Source organism: Budorcas taxicolor, chromosome 2, assembly GCF_023091745.1.
Source record: "Budorcas taxicolor isolate Tak-1 chromosome 2, Takin1.1, whole genome shotgun sequence".
In the NCBI taxonomy this organism is placed as follows: domain Eukaryota; kingdom Metazoa; phylum Chordata; class Mammalia; order Artiodactyla; family Bovidae; genus Budorcas; species Budorcas taxicolor.
Genome location: NC_068911.1, coordinates 168,903,748 through 168,929,173, shown reverse-complemented (window position 1 = coordinate 168,929,173; position 25,426 = coordinate 168,903,748). Strand labels below are relative to the sequence as shown.

Genomic DNA, 25,426 nt, shown 5'->3' with positions numbered 1-25,426 from the left:
TGTATCTGCCTTGAGATTTTTGATGCTATTAAGTAGTTCTCCTCCTTTTCTGTTACATTTTCAGGCTAAACTGTTACTTTGTTTTTGGTTTTCCAAAAGAGTTTATATGAAATATAACACTGTATATAAATAACAGTATTAAAGACACTTGATCTCTACTTGTAAAGAAAATGTCATTATATTGGAGTGATTTATCAGAAAGTCATCCAACAGTCTCAACTAGTCACAGTATAATGGGAACCTCAAAGTAGGTTTATATTTGAAGGGCTGAAGTAAATACCACAAAATCCATGGGACTAAATTATTTCAGTGAATAATGTGAAACAATCTTACTCTTCCTTTGCACTTCTTTTATTTTTTACACAAGTTTAACACATTTGTCAATTTGATCTCCTATTCAATGGTAGACTAACAAACAGCAGATTAGAAAGGGAAATGTTGGAAGCTACTCGAAGCTATGGTTTTTCCAGTAGTCATGTATGAATGTGAGAGCTGGACCATGAGGAAGGCAGAGTGCCGAAGAATAGATGCTTTTGAACAGTGGTGCTGGAGAAGACTCTTGAGAGTCCCTTGGACTGCAAGGAGATCCAACCAGTCAATCCTAAAGGAGATCAGTCCTGAATATTCATTGGAAAGACTGATGCTGAAGCTTCAATACTTTGGCCACCTGATGTGAGGACCTGACTCATTGGAAAAGACCCTGATGCTGGGAAAGATTGAAGGCAGGAGAAGGAGACGACAGAGGGATGAGATGGTTGGATAGCATCACGGACTCAATGGACATGAGTTTGAGCAGGCTCCAGGAGATGGTGATGGACAGGGAAGCCTGGTGTGCTGCAGTCCAAGGGGTCGCAAAGAATCGGATACAACTAAGCGACTGAACAACAACAACTCATTGGCAGACCATCTTGACATCAGCAAGAAATACAAGTTAATTCTGCAAATGAACAAACAGGAAAACTGTTAAAGGCAGATACATACATAAGCCGCCCCCCCAACCCCAGTCCTCAGGTATCCATATGGCAGAGTTCACCATCCCTATAAACCCAACTAGTCCTTGAGGACATTAGCTCTGCATAGTAATTGAGGTTCATAATGATGACTAAGTCAATAAAGATTTAATATGTTCTCTGGGTTGTTTTTTTTTTTTAATGAAACAAGGGCCATATAATCCATTTAATAAAGATCTCCATTCAGAATGGCTAACACATTTTGACAATTAAAGGGAGTAAAACTCAGTTCTGTGAGAAATGAATGGTTTGGTGTCACATCTAAAGTGATTCCTATCATGACTGCACTATCGTGAGGGTAGTGCACTCTTCTGGGAGGGCCCAGGTGTTATACTTTTAGAATATGTCTAGACATCATCTAAGTACAAGCTTGAATTCTGTGGGGAAGTAAAGAGCATATTTTGGTCTTCTTAGAAGGAGATGAGTAAGAGTTTGTTTATTTAAAAATATCTTTGAATGAGTTGGTTCAATGGTGTTAGTCACCATGGAAATGACTTAAATTAAAAATAAAGTTGTTGAAAACAGCATGTTCATGCTGAGTGACATTCCTGATTCACTCAATATGGCAAGAAAAGTTCACATAAGGAGTACTTTAAGGTCCAAATAATTTGGGGAGGATGAAAGAAGAATCACAAAGAAGTTCTTTAGTATATTTTAAGCTACCATTTTAATATTTTACATAGATAGTTTTCCTGTTTTTTTAAAAGTGCTAATTAGCATACTTAAATTGAGTTTCAAAGGAAAGACTCTTTCCCTGTGGTTTTGAGGAGATTGACCTTATTGGGAAACAAACTATTGATTTTATTGGGAAACAAACTATTTTCTAGCAGATTTTCTGAGACTTCAGTACTTGAACATTGTTTTCTTTCTGTGTCAAGGAATGTTACTGAATTATGTTTTCTGATTAGAGAAGTAAAATGGCCTTTTATCATTTTTTTACTTTTGGTTTTTCCCTCTTATTTTAACCCAAATAGTAACTCTGACTTTATAATACAGTCTTTTAAAAAATAACCCAATTGCATCACTATTCTAGTGTCCCTTTAGTTTTTTTCCTTACCTTTCTTCCTATCTGTAAAATCTTAGCATTGAATGGAACCTTGTTTTTCCATTGCTAATCTATGTCTCACTCTTTGCAATCCCATGGACTGTGGCACACCAGGCTTCCCTGCCCTTCGCTGTCTCCCAGAGTTTGCTCAAACTCACGTCCATTGAATTGGTGGGACATCCAACCATCTCATCCTCCGTTGCCTCTTCTCCTTCTCTCAATCTTTCCCAGTATCAGGGGTCCCTTAGAGGTCATTTAATGCAAGAACCCACTTTAGTGGAAGAATCCTTTCTCTGGCATCCATGATAGATGGTCATTCAGCTTTTACGTGAATACTTCCAGTGATAATAAGCTCACTATTCCCAAGCAGGTCATTTACTTATTAGGTGTCTCTAATTATTAGGAATCTCTTCCTTTTATATTGAGGTGAAAGCTGTGTCTTTGTAATTTCCACTGACTAATTTGAGTTTTCTTTTAGGAATCACATAAAATTTGGCAACTCTGGAAATTTGTGAGGGCTGCAACCACTTTCCTTTTCTCTGTTCTCCTTTTCTAGGCTAAGTATCCCAGTTTCTTTGAATTATTTACCTTAACGACATGTCTTCAAATTCCATCATCATTTTATATCTCTTCTTTGGACAGACTCTGGCTTCTTTAAACTGCCCAGAGCTGAATGTAAGATTTTAGATGTAAAATATATAACAAGAACTGAGACCTTGTTACTTTACATGACCTTGTGATTGGAGAATGTGGGCCAGGAGGTCAGTAATTATGTTTGTCTTTCTCACTATTGTAGCCCACTGCTTACCATATTGCCTAGAATACTGTACCACTCTCAGAAAATCTATGTTGAAGAATCAAATGAGTGCTTTGGCCAGTGTAAATCTAGAAATGCAGCTAAAGATTGTTAGCTCCTTTGGGATTCTATCTCTGTTGGAGTGTGTACAATCAAAACCTTAAAATTCTTATGAACTATTGTTAAATTGGGCTTCCCTGGTGGCTCAGCTGGTAAAGAATCCACCTGCAATGTGGGAGACCTGGGTCCGATCCCTGGGTTGGGAAGATGCCCTGGAGAAGGGAATGGCTACCCACTCGAGTGGGCTTCCCTTATGGCTCAGCTGGTAAAGAATCCACCTGCAATGTGGGAGACCTGGGTTCGATCCCTGGGCTGGGAAGATCTCCTGGAGATGGGAAAGGCTACCCACTCCAGAATTCTGACCTGGAGAATTCCATGGACTATAGTGCATGAGGTTGAAAAGAGTCTGCCATGACTGAGCGACTTTCACTTTCATTGTTAAAGGACAACCTCCATCCTGTATATGTATAATAAATGTGGTTAAACCTAAGTTTAACATGATGCTGAAGCTCCAACGCCATGGCCACCTGGTGAGAAGAGCCGACTCACTGGAAAAGATCCTCATGCTTGAAAAGATTGAAGGCCAAAGGAGGAGGAGGTGGCAGAGTATGAGATGGTTAGCTAGCATTACTGACTCAGTGAACGTGAATCTGAGCAAACTCCAGGAGATAGTAAAGGACAGGGAAGCCTGGCATCCTGCAGTCCATGGGGTCACAAAGAATCGGACATGACTTAGCAACTGAACAACAACAAACCTAAGTTATTATTTTTCCTATTTATTTGTCCATTTGCTGAACAAATATTTATTGAGTATCCGCAGTGCTCTGTGCTAGGTATTAGGTTCTGTGCAGTGTAGCAGCACCAGTTCTGTTTTAGGTACTAAGTATACCATGGAAGAGAAAACCGCCCTTCTCTCAGGGCTATTACAGAGTGGCTGTAGGTGCTGGAGTGGGGCAGACAGACATTAAACAGGTAAATGACAAGTATGACTGTATACATTGAGAAGAGGATACTGTGAAGGAAGGAAGTAGGTACTAGGGTAGAGAACTAGGGAAGGGACTTATGGACAGACTTATGTAGACATTAGGGTTGTCAAGGCAGATTGCTTTGAGGAGGAATTATTCAAGCCGAATTGCAAGGTATAAGAAGAAACCAGATTTATTGCAGGGGGTGGGGTGTATTCCAGTCCAAGGAAATGGCATGCATGAATGACTTTAGCCAGGAAAGCACTTGGCTGAAGCGACTTAGCAGCAGCAGCAGCAGCAGTATGACCATACAATAGAGGCCAGGAGGAAAACGGAACAAGGTGAGGTTGTTGAGATCATACAAGGAGAAGTGAAGGAGGCTTGCACAAATGGGATAGTAGTGCAGAAGGTGGAAAATGGACTGATTCTGAATCTACTTGGGAGGTTATAGGGCTAACAGATGGACTTGATTGGGAAGGGAAATGGAGGAGGCTGAGCCAAGGATGGCACTTAGGTTTTCTGGTTAGAGCGTCTGGATGGTATGTTTGAACCCGGTATAGGAAAAAGAATCCAAGAGTTTAATTTTAGACACGTATTGAAGATGCCTGTGAGATATCCATCTCACTTCTTTTCTCTTTTCTATTTTGGTTTTAATGCTAGACCCCTTCTGTTAAGCCATTTATCAGAGTGGGTTAATGAAATGTTATAAAAATGCCTTCAGGCTCAGACATGAAATTGCCTGTGTTATTGAGAAACATGCTAATGAGAACAAGCTGGAGAAACTAAGGGCAGTTGCAAGGCTTTTCAAGTTTATCTGCTCAGGATTGGTTTCAGCTTCCCCAGGGATACCCATTGTGAATTTATTCACTGATAACCTGAATTTACCCAGCCATTTGTTGAGCTTCTCTCTGCGTCTAGGTCTGTCCTGCTTCCACTTTGTTTACCCGCTTCCCTGTTTAAAAATGTCCAGTGGTTCTCCACTGTTTTCAGAATAAAGTCTGAACTATTTAGCCTGATATTCAAGTCCTTTCATAATCTGTTTTTCCTTGTCTCCCCATTCCACCTTCACATACACTCCATGGGAAGAGAAATATGTACGTAAATTGTGAACTTGAAATTGGTGACAATAGAGGTAGGCTTGGCCAGATTGAAAGCCTGTCCATAAATTCTTAACAGATAGGAATTTCCTCCTTTCTTCTTCTTCCTCCTCCTTGAAGTATACTTGAATTACAATATTGTGTTAATTTCAGGTATACAGCAAAGTGATTCAGTTATATATATATTTTTCTTCAGCTTATTTTCCATTTTGCATCATTAAAAGGAACTGAATATAGTTCCCAGTGTTACATAGTTGCTTATCTAATTTTTTGCATAGGAGTTTGTATCTTTTAATCCAGTTCAGTTCAGTCACACAGTCATGTCTGCCTCTTTGCCACCACACAGACTGCAGCACTTCAGGCTTTCCTGTCCATCACTAACTCCCGGAGCTTACTCAAACTCATGTCCATTGAGTCGGTGATGCCATCCAACCATCTCATCCTCTGTCACCCCCTTCTCCTCTTGCCTTCAATCTTTCCCAGCATCAGGGTCTTTTCAAATGAGTCAGTTCTTCGTATCAGGTGGCCAAAGTATTGGAGTTTCAGCTTCAGCATAAGTCCTTCCAATGAATGTTCAGGGCTGATTTCCTTTAGGATGGACTGGTTGGATCTCCTTGTAGTCCAAGGGACTCTCAAAAGTCTTCTCCAACACCACAGTTTAAAAGCATCAATTCTTCTGTGCTCAGCTTTCTTTATAGTCCAACTCTCACATCCATACATGATCACTGGAAAAACCATAGCCTTGACTAGACAGATCTTTGTTGGCAAAGTAATGTCTCTGTTTTTTTAATATCCTGGGTATGTTGGTCATAACTTTTCTTCCAAGGAGCAAGCATCTTTTAATTTCATGGCTGCAGTCACCATCTGTAGTGGTTTTGGAGTCCCTGGTGGCTCAGAGGTTAAAGCGTCTGCCTCCAATGCGGGAGACCTGGGTTCGATCCCTGGGTTGGGAAGATGCCCTGGAGAAGGAAATGGCAACCCACTCCAGTATTCTTGCCTGGAGAATCCCATGGACGGAGGAGCCTTGTAGGCTACAGTCCACGGCGTCACAAAGAGTCAGACACGACTGAGCGACTTCACCTTCACTGTTTCCATTGTTTGCCCATCTATTTGCCATGAAATGATGGGACTGGATGCCATGATTTTAGTTTTCTGAATGTTGAGTTTTAAGCCAACTTTTTCACTCTCCTCTTTCACTTTCATCAAGAGGCTCTTCAGTTCTTCTTCACTTTCTGCCATAAGGGTGATGTCATCTGCATATCTGAGGTTATTGATATTTCTCCCAGCAATCTTGATTCCAGCTTGTGCTTCATCCAGCCCAGCATTTCTCATGATGTACTCTGCATATACATTAAATAAGCAGGGTAGCAATATACAGCCTTGACGTACTCCTTTCCTGATTTGGAACCAGTCTGTTGTTCCATGTCCAGTTCTAACTGTTGCTTCTTGACCTGCATGCAGATTTCTCAGGAGGTACATCAGGTGATCTGGTATTCCCATCTCTTTCAGAATTTTCCACAGTTTGTTGTGATCCACACAGTCAAAGGCTTTGGTATAGTCACTAAAGCAGAAGTAGATGTTTTTCTGGAACTCTGTTGCTTTTTTGATGATCCAGTGGATGTTGGCAATTTGATCTCTAGTTCTGCCTTTTCTAAAACCAGCTTGAACATTTGGAAGTTCATGGTTCACATACTGTTGAAGCCTGGCTTGGAGAATTTTGAGCATTACTTTGCTAGCATGTGAGATGAGTGCAGTTGTATGGTAGTTTGGACATTCTTTGCATTGCCTTTCTTTGGGGTTGGAATAAAAACTGACCTTTTCCAGTCCTGTGGCCATTGCTGAGTTTTCCAAGTTTGCTGGCATGTTGAGTGCAGCACTTTCACAGCATCACCTTTTAGGATTTGAAATAGCTCCACTGGAATTCCATCACCTCCACTAGCTTTGTTCGTAGTTATGCTTCCTAATGCCCACTTGACTTCACATTCCAGGATGTCTAGCTCTAGGTTAGTGATCACACCATCATGTTGTCTGTATCATGAAAATATTTTTTGTATAGTTCTAGTGTGTATTCTTGCCCCCTCTTCCTAATATCTTCTGCTTCTGGCTAATCCTAATTTATCCCTCCCCACACTTCCCTTTTCTCCCTTGCTAACAAGTGTGTTTTCTATGTCTGTAAGTCTGTTTCTGTTTTGTGTATGGATTTATTTGTATTAGTTTTTGATTCCACATAAAGGTGATATAATGTTTGTCTTTTTCTGATTTACTTCACTTAGTGTGATATTCTCTAGGACCATCCATGTTGTACAAACGGCAATGTTTTATTCTTTTAATGGCCGAGTAATATTCCATTATACACACACACACAACCCCCCACGTTTCCTTAAATCAGTTGTCTGTTGATGGGCTCTTATGTCATTTCTATGTCCTGGCTGTTGTAAATAGTGCTGCTGTGAACATTGAGGTACATGTATCTTTTCGAATCAGTTTTTGTCTTTTCTGGATAGATGCCCAAGAGTAGGATTGCTGGATCATATGGTAGCTGTATTTTTAGTTTTTTCAGGAACATCCATACTGTTTTCTATAGTGACTGTGCCAATTTACATTCCCACCAACAGCGTAGGAGGGTTCCAGAGAGGGGTTTCTTTAGCAGGGAACAGTGGGATAGAAGTACCCAGATTTGGAAAGATAGACACTATTCTGGGAATTTACAATAGAATCACCAGCTTGTAGTATATTAATAGTTTCATTAAAACATGGTTTAATTCTGTGATCTGTGACAAAAAATTTAACCTCCCAGAACCAGCGTATATTTTTATCTGGGAAATGAAAACACCTACCGTTTAGAGTGATTCTAGAAGAACATGGTAAATTGTGTAATGTATGGTATTTCATAGGTACTCAATAAATGGGACCCCCTATTATTAGTGTTTCAGTTAGAATTCATTTTAAATTGTACCTGTTGTAACCTTACGTCCTTGTAGCCCCATATCACCTAGTCTGGACTGCTTAACTAGTTCCTGAATAGCTACAGTATTCTACTAATGCTAGTTCAGTTCCTCGTCTGGAATTTCATCTGTTCTTTGCACTTCAGCTTGCTTTCTATTGACATCTTGTACTCATCCTCCATGGCACAGCTTAAAAAAACGGTTTCTACGAGACTTTTTGTGATCACTCTAGTTGAAAGTACTTTGTACTTCTCTGGTGCTTAATTGGTTCCACTCACGAAGCCTTGCCTGATGAAGTACCACAAGGTAGTACTTTGGTTATTTGTGTATATGTCTTATCTCCTTGAGAACTGTATATTATCCTTTTTGTTTCCCTCTCAAAGAGCTGAGCCGAAACCTTATATATGATTAGCACCCAGTAAACACTGATAGATGTTCAGTGAACTAATTTGAGGAATATTACCAATAATTAAACTTTATCATTAAATGGTGACTGTAAGGGAAATTTTCTTGGTCATTCCAAACTGTAGTGTTTTTACCAAGTTTTCCACCTAAAAAACATTAGTGGAGCACTGACTGTACTGTTAGAAAGAGATATCAAAAAAATGAAAGATGTCGTCCAGCCCTTGCAATCTGCTCAGGATCAGGTTTGTGAAGATCTGATTTGCCTGAAGTCAACAGATGTACACTATTAAAGTAAGTGTATCTTTGAGAGCAGATGGAGTATAATTCCTCGGGTTTGAAGGATTAGGATCACGATGGAATGGGACCACTCATCACTGTCTTCTTGGCTATGCTGATCTATTTTTCCCTTTTTTAAAATCAGAAGACGTTTTTCTGACATTAAATAAATAGATAACTCCTTTTGGTTTTGTATCCAGAATAAAAATAGTATCATTTACACAGGAAGAGCCTGTTTGTAGAGCATTTATCCTGTCTTTGCTGCTTGACTTTTTTATATCTCTTTTCCTGGTTACCCATCCTACCTATAGTAATGTGAAGAACCTGGCTGCATGTATAACAGATTTGGCAGGATGATTTTATTTGAGCTTTTAGGAAATGGCCTGTAGGACTTTTGTTTTTGCTATTTATTTTTCAGAGTTAACTGGAGATACTTAGCTGATTTATTGGTTTCACTTGTTATATTCCCCATCCTCCCTACCTCCTTTTGCTTTTCTGACTCTTAGTAAATGCATTGCTATCCATATGTGCATGGCTGGAAAGGACATATATGAAAACTGTCATTAATAATTAATTTTATTCCATTTATCCTTGTATAGACTGAATTGTAGCATCTCTGCTGAATCTGTGTTGTCTGATTCTCTGGTTGTTTTCTTGCATTTATGATATTACCTGAGGTTGGTTTCTGTATGCTGTAAGAGAATTCTTTTAACCTTCTGCTTGTGTACCTGTTCTTTATAATGTGTTCTCATTTCTTTTTCACTTGTATTTAGATTTTTTTTTAAATATGAGTATAATTATGTGTGGCAAAGTATATTGGTTTTGTACTGATAGATATTATTTTCTAATTCTTTATTCATATGTCTTGATCATTCCTTCCTAAATGTGCAAAGAGGTTCATATCAATGGAGTTGTCTAACCACCCAGGAATTGAGCCCATGTCTCCTGCATTGGAAGCAGATACTTAACCTGCTGAGCCACCAGGGAAGCCTCACAAGAGATCATATTGATGGAGAAAGTCAGGTGTCAAGTGTCAGGGCTGCATGGACAACTTGAAATTACCACAGATCTGTGGTAGAAAGATTCGATTAACTTGATTAAATACCAAATGAGTTCTAAAAACATGTTAATGGTCAGCTTCCACATTTAATAGTATACTGCATTCTTTGCTGATTCATTCCTTAATTCAGCAAGCATTTGTTGGGCATTTATTGTGTCAACTATTTCTCGCTGTTCACATACTACTTTCCGAAGGTAGCTTTCTCCCATCTTTGTTTCTCAGACATTTTGAGTATGTTTCCAAAGAAATAATAGTTTTCTCTGCCTTGCTACTCAAAGTGTGGTCAGTGGGCCAGCTGCATTGGCAATATCTGGGAGCTCGTTAAAAATGTAGAGTCTTAGGCCCTGTTCCAGACCTGCTGAATCAGAATCTGTATTTTAAGATTACTGGGTGATTCAGCACACATTAAAATTTAACAAGCACACATATAGCACACAAATTGTAACCATGTGTGTGTTTTCAACTATTGGGTACTCATACTCATTCAGCTACTTTGAGATGACATCTTTTCATGGGAAAGAAATTATAGGAATATCCTTAGAAGATCTTTTCTGTTTTTTTAATAATAAAAAATTGAAAACACAAGAAAAATACTCTATTTATTGAAAAATACAAGTAAAAGATTGTTAGAATTGACTTTAAGCAACTTTCACGTCTGCTAAAATGGTCGCGAAAGATTTATAATTTTTTATGGATCTTTGTGAGAGACCTTATTGTAAAGTCTGTTGTGTAGGAACATTTCAATGTAGAAGTGGTTTCTGTGTCTTTTCAGTAAGATGAGTGATAAAGCCATATCCAAAATCCGTGGAAAATAGTGCTCAATCCTCAGCCCGTCCTCTTGTTTATTTTTGTGAAGGAAGTTTGAAGTAAACTGGTGCTCTTGAATCATAACTCTTCAAGAGTAACTGGTGGTTTGATATTCATGTTTTCTTTCTGGGTCAAGTTTGATTATTTAGAGATTAAAGAAAAAGAACCTTGGAAAAATCAATTGCCTACTCCTAATATAAGGAGGAATTAAGACAAGTGTACCTCACTCAAGGGTAGCAAATTCAGAATATACATTGGTTGGTAAATGTTTAAGTAGTGTTTATAAAGACCTTACTGTGTTTTTTATTAGCACAGAGTAGTTTTGATGACTTAGTAGATGAAACTGGAGGATATGCGTCTGTGAATATTTTGATTATTTAAAAATATTTTTAGTGCTCAAAATAGAATAATTTGAGTAGATCAACAGTAAGAACTCGTATAAAAGCTTTTCCTTTTATTAATGTACCTTTATTTATTTCAGTTTCACTTACAGTGGTTTGTCACCTACTATCAGTGTGACCTTGGGCCAGTTTTACTCTGAGTTTGTTTCTTCAACGATGAGATTAAGTGGTTCCACTTTCCCTTTCAGGGTTATTGAAAGGCTTACTTTAAATAATGTAGATAATGTCCCTGACCCCGGGGCCTGACACAGAAATAGTGCTTGATGCCATTAGCTTCCTTCCCTTTTCACTACTTTGTTCCACTTATACACAATAATTTAGATTTATGACACCCCACTCCAGTACTCTTGCCTGGAAAATCCCATGGATGGAGGAGCCTAGAAGGCTGCAGTCCATGGGGTCGCTAAGAGTCGGACACAACTGAGTGACTTCACGCTCACTTTCCACTTTCATGCACTGGAGAAGAAAATGGCAACCCACTCCAGTGTTCTTGCCTGGAGAATCCCAGGGACGGGGGAGCCTGGTGGGCTGCCGTCTATGGGGTTGCACAGAGTTGGACACAACTGAAGCGACTTAGCAGCAGCAGCATATTGTAAATAAGAATTCTCTTACATATTCTTTCATTATACTGATTAAAGTTGAATCAAGACTGTAAACTCCATGATGACATAGACCTACTTGTTTTGTTTACTGTTGTATCGCTAGCATAGGACCTGTGCTTTTGAAGTAGATTTACTTGAATAATTTAGAGAAGACCTTTGCAGTTTTTGTCAGGTATATACAATTGAAATTAATTTATTCAACAGACTTTTTTAATACCTGTAATGTGCCAGGTACTATTCTGTCCTCATGGAATTTAAATTTTAGCTTGGGGGAAAGAAGACAAAAACCAGTAAACAAGTTAACAGGATAATTGTAAATAGTAATAAATGCTATGAGACCATCTCGAGGGCCATTATTTTAGATAGGATGTGATTGGGAAGCCTTTGTAAAGAGGTGACATCTGAGCAGAGGCAGTAATGATGAGGAGAGACCTGCTTTCAAATATCCAGGAGTGGAAAATCATAGAGAGAACAGCAAGTGTAAAGGGTCTGAGGATGGAATGGGCCAAATATAGTTCATCAGTTCAGATTTTTGGCATCCAAATTAAATTACTTCATCTAAACAGCATGGAGCAGAAGCAAAGACAATGTAAACACTGCTTTTTGAGTGGAGTACTTTTAGGTATAGCAGTGAATCAAAACGTAAGGTCATTATTCAGTTCAGTTGAGTTCAGTTGCTCAGTCATGTCCAACTCCTTGCGACCCCATGAATCGCAGCACTCCAGGCCTCCCTGTTCATCACCAACTCCCAGAGTTCACTCAAACTCACATCCATCGAGTCCGTGATTCCATGCATCCATCTCATCCTCTGTCGTCCCCTTCTCCTCCTGCCCCTAATCCCTCCCAGCATCAGGGTCTTTTCCAATGAGTCAACTCTTCGCATGAGGTGGCCAAAGTATTGGAGTTTCAGCTTTAGCATCATTCCTTTCAAAGAATACCCAGGACTAATCTTAGAATGAACTGGTTGGATCTCCTTGCAGTCCAAGGGACTCTCAAGAGTCTTCTCCAACACCACAGTTCAAAAGCATCAATTCTTCGCCGCTCAGCTTTCTTCACAGTCCAACTCTCACATCCATACATGACCACTGGAAAGACCACAGCCTTGACTAGATGGACCTTTGTTGGCAAAGTAATTAGTCAACTTCATTACTCAGTGGTTCCCTGGTATGGTGGTTACCCTTTAGTGACATTACTCTTTAGCATTATTATGTGACTTAACTAATAGTACTGGGAGATTTGAGAGAAAGAAACTAGAAATCAACAAGTTTTTGAATATGTGAGGCCTACAGCTTGCTTTCTCTTCTCTTACAGTTGAATCAGTATTTGCTTTTAATCAATATTTTTCTTCTCTATTTTGCATCTTTATTTTTCTCTATTATCTATTTTCCTCTCTTGTAATAGTTAACCTGCTGCTCTTAAAAATGATGAGTATTCTAAATCATATTTGTCAGAGGAAAAAAGATCTTAAAAAACTTTGTCAGAGACTTCGGCAATTTAATGTTGTAACACAAAATCCTAAGGATTTATTTTGTGATTATTTTAACTGTATACTTGTCATTGCTGTTGTCAAGCCTGATAACAAATGATCAGAATTCTACATTTCTGCTCTTAATATGCATTCTGAGAAATATAAACAATAAGAGTGAAGAGCTGGGGAATCTTAATCCCATCATCTCTTGGGATGTAGAGAATTTTGCAGATAATTTCTACAAACCTTGTACCCGCAGATTGATGCTGTCAAAGAACAGTGTATAAATAAGATCTTTTTTTAGGAAGGATAAAACTGTGCTATACATAGTTTTGAGCTTTGAATTTAAAATATGCATTTCACTAAGCTGGCTTTCAGGGAGTCCTATTTTAAGCTAATTTCTCTATGTCATAACTTTAGCAAGTCGAGCATTAATAATTTATCCAGGATGTATAGGTAAGTTATTTTTGTGCTTTAATGGAAAGTCTCATGTTTAATGGATGAGAGCACTGTCTGTTGGTGGTTAAATACCTGAAGATACTAACTCTGTCACACTTGACCTGATTGAGGGTTTTGCCTTCAGTAATGCGTTCTGTTTCTAAGAGACCCCCTTTGCCATCTTCTTTTTAATAGCAACATCATGACAACAGAGAAGAGTTTAGTGGCTGAGGCTGAAAATCCACAGCACCGACCACAGAAGGAAGAGGGTGAGGGAGCCACGAGCTCCAGTCAACAGGAAACTCAGTTGGAAGAGGCTTCCCAAGCAGCAGCTGAGGGAGATAATCAGTGTGAGCAGAAGCTGAAGACATCTAATGGAGACACTCCGACACATGAAGACCTGAGCAGGAACAAGGAGCGGGCATCAGAAAACAGGGGCCTGTCACGGCTGTTCTCCTCATTCCTCAAAAGGCCTAAATCTCAGGTGTCTGAGGAGGAAGGCAAAGAAGTAGAGTCAGCTAAAGAGAAAGGTGAAGGAGGCCAGAAGGAGATAGAATTTGGAGCCAGTCTTGATGAAGAAATCATTTTAAAGGCCCCAATTGCAGCTCCTGAACCTGAGCTCAAAACAGACCCATCCTTGGATCTCCATTCATTAAGCAGTGCAGAAACACAGGTAAGGGTATGCAATTGAGTGGGAGGTGAAGGCAGGTTAAACAATTTTCCTTCAAGAACATTTGGTTTTATTTCTTACCAGCTAGTTGACTTAGGTATTAGTAATAAGTAACATAATGCTTTGGAGTTTCTGCTCTAAAGAAATTCACACGGTCAAGATACTTACATTGGGGACTTCCCTGGCAGTCCAGTGGTTAAGACTTCACCTTCAGTGCTGGGGTCGCAGGTTCAATCCCTGGTGGGGAAACTAAGATCCCAGGTGCCTCGCTGGCCAAAAAATGAAAACAAGAAACAGAAGCAGTACTTTAACAAATTCAATAAAGACTTAAAAAAAGAAACTTATGCTGTCTAAATCAAAAAAGAAAATGAAAGAGATGTATCAAATGAATTTATATTTTGCTACAATAATGGAACAAGTCCAGGAGTTTTAATGGTGAGGGGGAAGGAAATGAAGTGGTTTAGAGTTCATTTTGGTGGAATTATTAGAAATGGGATAATTTATCAACAAACATAGTTCTTTTATGGAAATCTTTATAAAAGCCTTGGGGTAGATTCAGGCCACCCAGAAGTAGGTAATAAGTTTGAACAATGTCTGCCTTATCTGTGTCGTTTTCTACAACTAGATCATATTTCCACAGAGTGTAAGATATAGATGCAGAAATTTAGCCCTTTTATATCACCTTTGTATTATATAGTAGTTGCGGGGAGGCTTGATTGTTAGTGTAGTTAAACTGAGAATGAGTTGTGAGTCTCATCATCAGTCCAAAAATCTTGGGAAAATATTAGTCGTGCAACTCAAACTATTTTCTAGGCATGTCATTTGTTTTCAGGCTTAATAAATTACAAATTAAGAGTTGTTTTCAAAGTATTTTATTTTTGAAACATGTGGGCATTATGTACCTTGTAAAATGTGTAAGTCCTATATGTTTCTATTATAGGTTTCAGACTTGGGCTATATAGTTTTATTAGATTTAAAAAATAATATATGTATTTATGAAAATATTGCTTGTATATTAAAAGTTCTAAGTAAAATTTAGGATAAAGTTGTTATGTATTTGTTATTAGTGAAAGCAGGCTGAAGACAAAGTTTTATTTATAGTGTGTGACTAGAAGATTCAGTCACTGACAAGTGACACTTTTGCTTCATTGCCTGACATACTATAAGCACTGAATAAATGTTAGTTATTATTACTTAGTTAATAAAATATATAAACAGTAAAGGCAGAGAAACCACATATTTTAGTGTCATTAATTTAATATAATTTTAGGAATACCAAAGGAGTTAAATTATGTTGTTTCAGGAAGCCTGGTAGTTTCAAGAGGTTTTTAGATGCGTTTTTTCCCCCTTTGCTTTATGTACTGAAAAATCTCTATCTTGTTGTAGTTAGCATTTGAATCAGGATTAGTCTGTTTGGTCTAAAGATCATAACATTTGTACTAAAGTTGAAACAGATGACAAATTTTAGATTTAACTAAAATCTCATTCATTGATTTCATAGTAGAATTTCATTTGAATGGTCCTTTTCTATACAGGATTTTTTAAAATTGAGTTTGCATTGTAGGATTGCACTGGCCTTCATCTAGGGTACTTTGGGTTTTTTGGAAACCATGTGTCATTTTTTAATACTTTTTAATTTATTCACTCAACAAATTTACTGAAAACCTACTGTGTGTGCCAGGCCCTAAGCTGGACAGACATTGGTAAATAAAAAACTACAATACGGCAAAGAGATCATGAATTCTGGAGTCTGACTGGTATGTGACTTGTTGACTGTATGATCCTACCTAATTAACTTCTCTGCCTTTAATTTTTTATTTGTCAAGGGGAGATAACAATGGTACACTCCCCATAGGGTTAAATGAGTTCATATAAATAATGCTTTTAGAACAATAATTACCCATTGTAATTTCTATATAAATGTTTGTTGTTGTTATTATTGAACAAACATGATCCCTACTCTTGATAACTTTATTGTCTAACGGAAGAGACAAAAAAAGTAGTAAATACAAAATAATGATTTATCGTCATAAATGTTACGAAGGCAGCAAACAGGGTACTGACATGAAGAGTACTAGTGGAGTGGGGATAGGCCAGATAGGATATTCCACGGACAGAGGAGCCTGGCGGGCTACAGTCCATGGGGTCGCAAAGAGTTGGACTCGACTGAGCGACTTCACTAGTATCTAATGCAGGAGCAGCAGCCAAATAATTAAATCTTCCTTCTCAAATGTCAACTATGTTTTCTTTTGCAAGAAAAGGATTAGTGAGGTTTAGTTAAGAATCTTTCAGCAGTTTTATTGTGTAAAAAGTAAGTAGGGGTATGCCAAAATGTTATCTCACTTACCTGCATTACTTTGGGATGACTTAATGATTGCCCTAGGGGATCCAGATCTCAGTCTGTCTCTTGCTTCTTTGAATCGTTTCAGTCTGTCTCTTGTTTCTTTGAATCTCCTTTGCATTTGTCATGGGTGATACCTGGTAAAAATTAGATCACTGGTATTTGCAATTGTTAGCCTACTACATCTGTTGCCTTTTGGTCTAAATTGGTCAAGAACCCCTCTTAGCCATTCATAAAATTTAGACCGCATGACAAATAACAGCCTGTTTTGCAATTCATAAGGCTACCTCATTAGAATTGAGGAGCAAGGGGCAAAGATGTTTAAATTTTGATAGAATTTAAGAATAGATAATGGTATAGCCAGTAAAAATGTATAGTGCTGAGAGCAACAGATTGGTATGCTCTAGTTTACCTGAAACCTTCATTTATTGATTTGAAAAATGACACTCCACCTGAAGATAGAATTTTACCTTATATCATAGGGGCCTTCCGGGTCGGGAAGATCCCCTGGAGAAGGGAATGGCTACCCACTTCAGTTTTAGGGAAAAAAAAGAGCAAATTTTACCTTATATTATAAAGTTTTGAGACTAGCAGAGTCTGTGGATCTTTGGGGAGATCATGTCTTTTATAGAAAAAAATTATTTACTCATCGCTTTTATTTGTTTTAACAGTTTTCTTCTTCAGTTAGTGCTTTTACTGCTAGCCATATTATAAGCGAACATGTGTACAGCATGTTGTGTGAAGTGTCTTTATTACTGACTTGGTGATGTCATGGCTATGTAGCCTGCTCAGGAAGAACACAGAGAAGATCCAGATTTTGAGACTAAGGAAGAAGGAGGACTTGAGGAGTGCTCTAAAATAGAAGTAAAAGAAGAAAGTCCTGAATCAAAAGCAGAGAGAGAATTAAAAGCTTCCCAGAAATCCATCAGAAGGCACGGAAGCATGCATTGCAAGGTTTCTCTGTTGGATGACACAGTTTACGAATGTGTGGTGGAGGTAAGTGCATTTTGATTTCCAGTAGTTAGAACTCTTACAGATTGTTTCATGTAGGATTGGATAAAGCGGTGCCGTGGTCTGAGGTAAGACCCTGTATAATGACTGTTTCTATGGACTGAAATGTTAATAGTGATTTTCTAGGGGTGGAGGTATGGAAGGATTATGAGTGAGTCTTATTTTCATCTCCAGTTTTTTCTATATCTGCCAAATATATGTATTGTGAATTGAGCATGTGTTACTTTTATAACCCAAAATAATTTTAAGAAAAAAAAAAAAAGGTTATTTATAGAGTGACCTTCCATGACTAGATTTCCCAGGATAGTCTCAGTTTCTAGGTCTAGCAGTCCCCATAATTGTGTTTGTCAAAAAAAAAAAAAAAAAATTACTACCTGTTCATTTTTTCTGTCTTTAATAAGCTTTAGTTTATTGAATATATTTCTTTAGCTCCATGAGATAGGATATAAAAAGCTTACATCAAGTAATGCCATTTGTTAAAATTCTCTATTATTTCCAGGAAGAATAAATAATTGAATCAAGAACAGAAATGTCAGAGTTATTAATATTTCAATTATTCTTTTGCTTCAAGACAAGTTAAAATCCTTGAAAATCTATAGCTATTTTTAAAATTAGAGCAATAATTATCAATTATAATATGCCTGATAAAAAGCAATTATTAAGATTATTTCTATTACATATTACTCATATATACTTGTATCTTAGGTATATAACATTATTTTGAATTTGATTTATTTATATGCAAATAAAGCACAAATATTATATTGTGTCTAAAATATTGTATTTATTACTAGAAATTCCCCTTTGAAGTTTTGAAAAACAAGAAAAATACACTATTGCATTTTAAAAATGGCTTTACTATTCCTGGTAACTAGAGATCTAGGGTCTGCTCTTTCTGCTTCTCACTACTAACTAGTCTAGAGATGGAGAAAGCTATTCCGCATTCATTCTTCACACTCAGATCAAAATCTAGATAGGAATCCCTTTATCTGAAGCATGTGGGGGCAGATGTGTTTCAGTATTCAAAATATTTGGGGCTTTAGAAAAGCAATAAGTACATACTGTGGAAAGTTTATAATATACCCAGTCAAGTGTGTAGCAGTAGGCACATGACCAAGCATGTTATTTCTATGGTAAAATATATGAAAACTCTAAGTTGGATAAATAAAAATGAAAAATAGCCCATAAAGGATCAGGTTAGAATTTGCCTTCAGATGAGCTTTGAACAAAAAATAAACGTCACCTTTTACTTTTTAGGACTTCTGAATTTTGGAAGTATAAAGAAGAGAGTAGGGACCTGTATGTGAAGAATTCTCAAATCATCTCTGTCCTTTAGAAACATAGAAGGGAGAAAATGAAGAAAATGATGTGATAATATGGGATAAGTCTAAAAATGAATTAGCAACTATGTGAATTACTAATAGTCATTAAAAATAACAGCTCATTGAGAGAAGGGTATGTGTCATGTAGATGTGCCAGTGATTTCTAATTTTTTGAAATGTTTAAACTATATTTATCAGAGGGTATTATCATGTTTAATTTTTTCAAAATTTCCAGTTGTTAGGTAGAACAGATATAAATATTCTTATCATCTTTCAGATGAGAAAGTAATGTTCTGAAATATTAATTGAATCAACTCACATTGTTTAGCTAGTAAATGAAAAGGCTGGGACTTTTTAACCCTAACTCTCAGTCCCTAAGTTATGGCATTTCCTCCCTATAAACAAGAATATAAGTATCTCAGACTGGTGGTGGTTTGATTTTCTAGGTAGAGGAATGTTAAGAAATTACTTGTCAGTTCAGTTCAGTCGCTCAGTCGTGTCTGACTCTTTGTGACCCCATGAATCGCAGCACGCCAGGCCTCCCTGTCCATCACCATCTCCCGGAGTTCACTCAGACTCACGACCATCGAGTCCGTGATGCCATCCAGCCATCTCATCCTCTGTCGTCCCCTTCTCCTGCCCCCAATTCCTCCCAGCATCAGGGTCTTTTCCAATGAGTCAACTCTTCACATGAGGTGGCCAAAGTACTGGAGTTTCAGCTTTAGCATCATTCCCTCCAAAGAAATCCCAGGGCTGATCTCCTTCAGAATGGACTGGTTGGATCTCCTTGCAGTCCAAGGGACTCTCAAGAGTCTTCTCCAACACCACAGTTCAAAAGCATCAATTCTTCGGCACTCAGCCTTCTTCACAGTCCAACTCTCACATCCATACATGACCACAGGAAATACCATAGCCTTGACTAGACAGACCTTAGTCGGCAAAGTAATGTCTCTGCTTTTGAATATACTATCTAGATTAGTCATAACTTTCCTTCCAAGGAGTAAGCATCTTTTAATTTCATGGCTGCAGTCACCATCTGCAGTGAGTTTGGAGCCCAAAAAAATAAAGTCTGACACTGTTGCCACTGTTTCCCCATCTATTTCCCATGAAGTGATGGGACCGGATGCCATGATCTTCGTTTTCTGAATGTTGAGCTTTAAGCCAACTTTTTTTGCGCTCCTCTTTCACTTTCATCAAGAGGTTTTTTAGCTCCTCTTCACTTTCTGCCATAAGGGTGGTGTCATCTGCATATCTGACGTTACTGATATTTCTCCCGGCAATCTTGATTCCAGCTTGTGTTTCTTCCAGTCCAGCGTTTCTGATGATGTACTCTGTATGTAAGTTAAATAAGCAGGGTGACAATATACAGCCTTGACATACTCCTTTTCTTATTTGGAACCAGCCTGTTGTTCCATGTCCAGTTCTAACTGTTGCTTCCTGACCTGCATACAGATTTCTCAAGAGGCAGGTTTGGTGGTCTGGTATTCCCATCTCTTTCAGAATTTTCCACAGTTGATTGTGATCCACACAGTCAAAGGCTTTGGCATAGTCAAGAAAGCAGAAATAGATGTTTTTCTGGAACTCTCTTGCTTTTTCCATGATCCAGCAGATGTTTGCAATTTGACCTCTGGTTCCTCTGCCTTTCTAAAACCAGCTTGAACATCAGGGAGTTCACGGTTCACGTATTGCTGAAGCCTGGCTTGGAGAATTTTGAGCATTACTTTACTAGCATGTGAGATGAGTGCAATTGTGCAGTAGTTTGAGCATTCTTTGGCATTGCCTTTCTTTGGGATTGGAATGAAAACTGACCTTTTCAAGTCCTGTTGTAGCACAATTATAAGAGTAATGTCTGTGCTGTGTAGGGCTTGCCTGGTAGCTCAGCTGGTAAAGAATCCGCCTGCGTTAATACAAGTGTCTCAAATTGGTGGTGGTTTGATTTTCTAGGTAGAAGAATGTTAAGAAATTATTTGGAGCACAATTGTAGGAGTAATGTCTATAGAGCAGCTAAAATCTTATACTTGATGCATTTTTCTGAAGGAGATGGCAGTAAGTTGAGACACAGCTCATTGACTTGAGACTTTTGATCTGGGAATGATAGTCTGATGATTTCTATAGCTACTGTTAACTATCAGTGTCGACAGCTGATTTAGCTATTTCAGGTGCTCACAGTGACTGACAGCAGCCCATAGCAATCTTCAGGAAATATCGCACCAACAATAAAGAATGTAATGTTTAAGATGGTGGGTGGGGGATGCTCGATGCAGGGAATGTGGGATTTTGCTTTGAATTGTAGTACCATTTCCAAGCAACCATCTCTGTGATGCATATTTAAACTGACAAGAAACAGGACTTTTGTTACATTGTTCTATTTACACTGGGTAGCCATCTGAAAGTGTTAGTAACCAAGGAGAAAAGAGGAAATTGGAACCTGACATTTTATATTATTTCATAATAAATAAAAGAATAAGTGGAAATCTCAACCAGAATATGTATATCTTTGCAGAAACATGCTAAGGGACAAGATTTACTTAAACGAGTATGTGAACACCTCAATCTTTTGGAAGAAGACTACTTTGGTCTGGCCATTTGGGATAATGCAACCTCAAAGGTGAGAAGACTGCTTGTAATATAAGAAACTGACCTCCCCAAATTGCTTTTTTTTTTTATTATCAGAAAGTATTTATTAAACATATATTTGTATTTCTTCCTATGCTGATTTTGAAGCAGATAACTACAACAACTAGGTTGGTCCCCATTGCCAAAATTGTTTTAATTCATTTGTTGTTGTTAGGAATGTATTTATGCCTGCCTACCTCTCCAAGATATAGTGTAACTTAGTAAGGGAAGATCGACGGTAACTCAATGTCTCTAAAACCACAGCAAAAAGCTTTCTGCAGCTGTGAGTTAGCAAATTCTTCCATGAACTGAGAAAAATATTCTGAGAAGTATTTTGTATTATACAGCCTCAGGGAGAAAAAATCAGATGTTTTTATATTATGTGTGTGTACCCCATTCAGGTTTATGTTACAGTATCTGAGAACACTTGAATTTGGCATATAAATAAAGTCATTAAGTACCGGCACCTACTTTTTTTTTTTAATATCACTTATAATTTTTCTATGAACCAAATATTCTTAAACTGCTGGGAACTGGCTCAGCATTCAGCCAGTGAAAATTCTTTCAGTTTGCGGTTGAACTTCCAGGGCTTACATTGGTACAAAACTGTTAGTTGCATTGGAAACTTTTCGCCTTTGTTAGTGTCACCTGCCCTCTGTCGTATCAGCAAGTTTTATTTGCTTATGGTAGCTCTTACTAGCCTATTTATTTTTTAATGAGAAAACATTAAATTTCTTTATTTATATGCATTGATATATTTATGTATGATGTTAAAGGGTCCAATATAAAAGCTGAATTTGTTTGTTTATACAGCAAAGTACAAACCTGGCTGTGTAAAAAAGGGCTTATTGTCCCCCTTCCTTAGATAAAATATTTCTGGGCAAAAAAGTTGATGTCTCTGAATCATAATCTAGTTTCAGCTTCTCTCATGTTTGCAAAAACCCCTTCTGGGGAAGCCAGTGGACTAGTGAATCCTGGGAAACATAGGGCCTTTCCCCGCTAAACATTCTTTTGAGAAACATTTTCTAACTGTCTCTAAGAATTAAAGATGTATTGATTGTTCCCTATTAACCTTTTCTATGGGCTTCCCTGGTGGCTCAAATGGTAAAGAATCTGCCTGCAATGCAGGAGACCCAGGTTTGATCCCTGGGTCGGGAAGATCCCCTGGAGAAGGAAATGGCAACACACTCCAGTATTCTTGTCTGGAGATCCCATGGACAGAGGAGCCTGGCAGGCTACTGTCCATGGGGTCATAAAGTGTGAGACACGACTGAGTGGCTAACACACACGCACCTCTTCCATTAGACTGACAGCTCCTTGAGGACAAGCACTATTTTTAAGGACAAGCACTATTTTTAAATCCTTGTTTATAACTTTGGTGCCTAGCACATGGAGGTATTCTACAAATACCTTTTGGCTCAAGAAAATGCTCTGAATTGAATAATTGAACCTGGGTCTCCTGCATTGCAGGCAGATTCTTTACCATCTGAGCCACTAGAGGAGCCCTCAAAGTAATATCATATATAATCAAATGTAAGATTGTGGTGATCAAGCCCACTCCTTGGGTAGAGCAGGGATGGCCACCTTGGACTTTGCCCTGGGTGGTACAGGGTGAGGAAGAGATACCTTACTCTTCTAAATACAACTGAAATTCCATTCTAAACTTTTGGAAGAGGGAATAGTGAGAGGGTGGGGATTGGGAGGAGGCACGGAATGGGCTTCTAGGGTGCCTGTAATGGTGTATGTTCACTTTGATAATTTATTGATCTGTACATATGTTTTATGTACTTTTTTGTATATGTCTTATGTCAATAAAAAATCCCTTAGGCAATTCAATTTAGAAATTTCTGTTTTTAAACATTTCTCAAGTTGCCTATGAAATGGTGAGGCTCTTTTTAAGTGCTGTTCATTTTGCATGGTCCACGATGGGTTGAGGAGTCCTGCCTTCATGGTGTGCAGACTTAACTGTGGTTGGAGAACAGGGAAGGGAGAAATTAGTGTGGGCAAGAGTAGTCAGAGAAAGCAAAATAGTTATTCATTCAGTAAACATTAACTGAGCAGGAACCATGTACCAGGTACTGTGCTGACATGGAGAACTTGAATGATACTAGAGGTTAAAGTTGGAGTGAAAATTAAGGTCCGGGTGATATCAACCAATAATCCTGGTTGTAGAGCTTTACAGAATAAGAAAAATAGCAAGTGCTTATTTAACATTTCTTATTTACTAAAAACTTTGTATATGAACTCTTTTAATCTTCACAATAACTCTGAGGTAGGCACTGCCTCTAATATCACATTTTATTGCCTCTAATATCGCATTTTATTTCCTCTAATAGATGAGGAAACTGAGGTACAGAGATGCTTAAAATCACTAAGCCAGGAAGTAGTAGACCTAGGATTCAAGCCCAGTTGTCTAACTCCTTGTTTCTCTGATCAGAAGCGCTATACTATGTGAAACAAATGCAAAAAATGTTGGAAATGTGGGTTGACCTGGAGACACTGTTGGAGATGGTCAGTAACCCTGCTTCTGGTAGTCTGTGGTTAATGTATTTTGGAGTTCTATGTGAATGCCTTTTCTTCTTTTTACAGACATGGCTGGATTCTGCCAAAGAAATAAAAAAGCAAGTTCGTGGTAAGTGAATACAGCCATTTTATGGCGCTCTCTCTTTTTTTTAAAGTAGGTCAGAGGATTTCCAACCTGTTTCTAGTGGTGAGTCACTTTAGAATCCTGGCTATGGCATATGGCTTTGAAATTGAGATAAAGCCTTCCTTTGAAAGGTAGAGATTCCATAATAGAAAGGCAGAGCAGAGGTGGACACTATTGAGATGTAGGTCAGATCTTGATTTTTTTTTTTTACAACTAAGCAAAGTAGGGGAAGATAGGAATGACAGAGAGAAACAGAAGATGGAGACGAACAAAGAATAGAAAAGAAAAGGATATGGAGTCAGTTCTCAAAATGGTAGTGATTGAAACTGTAGCAGCCTACAGTTGGGAGTTTGCTGCCAGATCCAGTTCCATTTAAATTGTCCTGGACTATTGAGTTCTAACCTTCTCCATGTTTTCCTCTCTGTCATTCTCTTTTGTTCCTTCTTTCAAATCAAAGTATGTAAGAAACTGTGGAAGGAACAAAAGGGATCGAAGAATGGAAATCCTTTGCCAGTGACCCTTTTGTCACTGTGGCTTTCTCTTTGCCCTGAGCCCGTTGACACAAATTACTGCTGAACACCGTGCTCAGACTTGTGCCTTGGGATAGATTTTTCTAGGTTGAAAATGTCTAGATTAGTATTTTGTGAGCTTCCCAGGTGGCACTAGTGGCAAAGAATCTGCCTGCCAGTGCAGGAAACATGGGTTCGATCCCTGGGTGGGGAAGATCCCTGGGAATAGCAAACGGAAACCCGCTCTAGTATTCTTGCCTGAAAAATTTCATGGGCAGAGGAGCCTGGCAGGCTGCAGTCAGTGAGGTCAGAAAGAATCAGACATGACTAAGCCCATACATGGTATTTTGTAGCCCCTGGCCCAGTATCTAAAGGGATAGAGACTTTTTCCCTCCTGTTTATGACTAGATGTCCTTTTATTTTATATTTATTTTTTGACCACAGCATGCAGGATCTTAGTTCCCTGACCAGGGATTGAACCCATGCCCCCTGCAGTTGAAATGTGGATTCTTAACCACTGGCCCACCAAGGAAGTCCTTAGTTTTATTTTTCAGGAAACTTGTAGGAACTGCAGTAAGTGTTACTAATCATGATTAGTAAATTGTAACTGTACCACCTGAAATCAAATTTTGTTTTTCATTTGTTTTTGAAAGAAAACACTTTTGTTATGGTAAAATGTTTCCCTTTAGACCCTGTTTGTTTGTGTTTCTTAATTTGGACTGGCAACTCTCCGTATTTGTTCCCTGCCTGTAAAATCTCATTTTAAAATGAAAGTCAGAGTAAAAAATATTTAGAATACTTGAGACATGACAAGGAAAAATTTGATTCCAAGCCCTTTTCAATGAGGATACTTTTTATATTCAGTATTCCTCAGGAGTAAATGATTGTACTAGAAAACTCTTTAGGAAGAAAAGTTAAAACAGAGTTTATGATGA

The 25,426-nt window shown here is 38.2% G+C and overlaps 1 protein-coding gene across 7 annotated transcripts in view; it reads left to right on the top strand.

The window, feature by feature from the left end:
* EPB41 (erythrocyte membrane protein band 4.1) overlaps positions 1-25,426 on the top strand; it is a 165,314-nt gene that overhangs the window by 47,748 nt on the left and 92,140 nt on the right. For all 7 annotated transcript variants that reach the window (XM_052635564.1, XM_052635563.1, XM_052635562.1 and 4 more), the window contains exons 2-5: positions 13,571-14,048; positions 17,170-17,382; positions 21,223-21,327; positions 23,925-23,967. In XM_052635564.1, coding sequence (XP_052491524.1) covers positions 13,578-14,048; positions 17,170-17,382; positions 21,223-21,327; positions 23,925-23,967 — 832 coding nt within the window. In that variant the 5' untranslated portion in view covers positions 13,571-13,577. The remainder of the gene's footprint in view (positions 1-13,570; positions 14,049-17,169; positions 17,383-21,222; positions 21,328-23,924; positions 23,968-25,426) is intronic.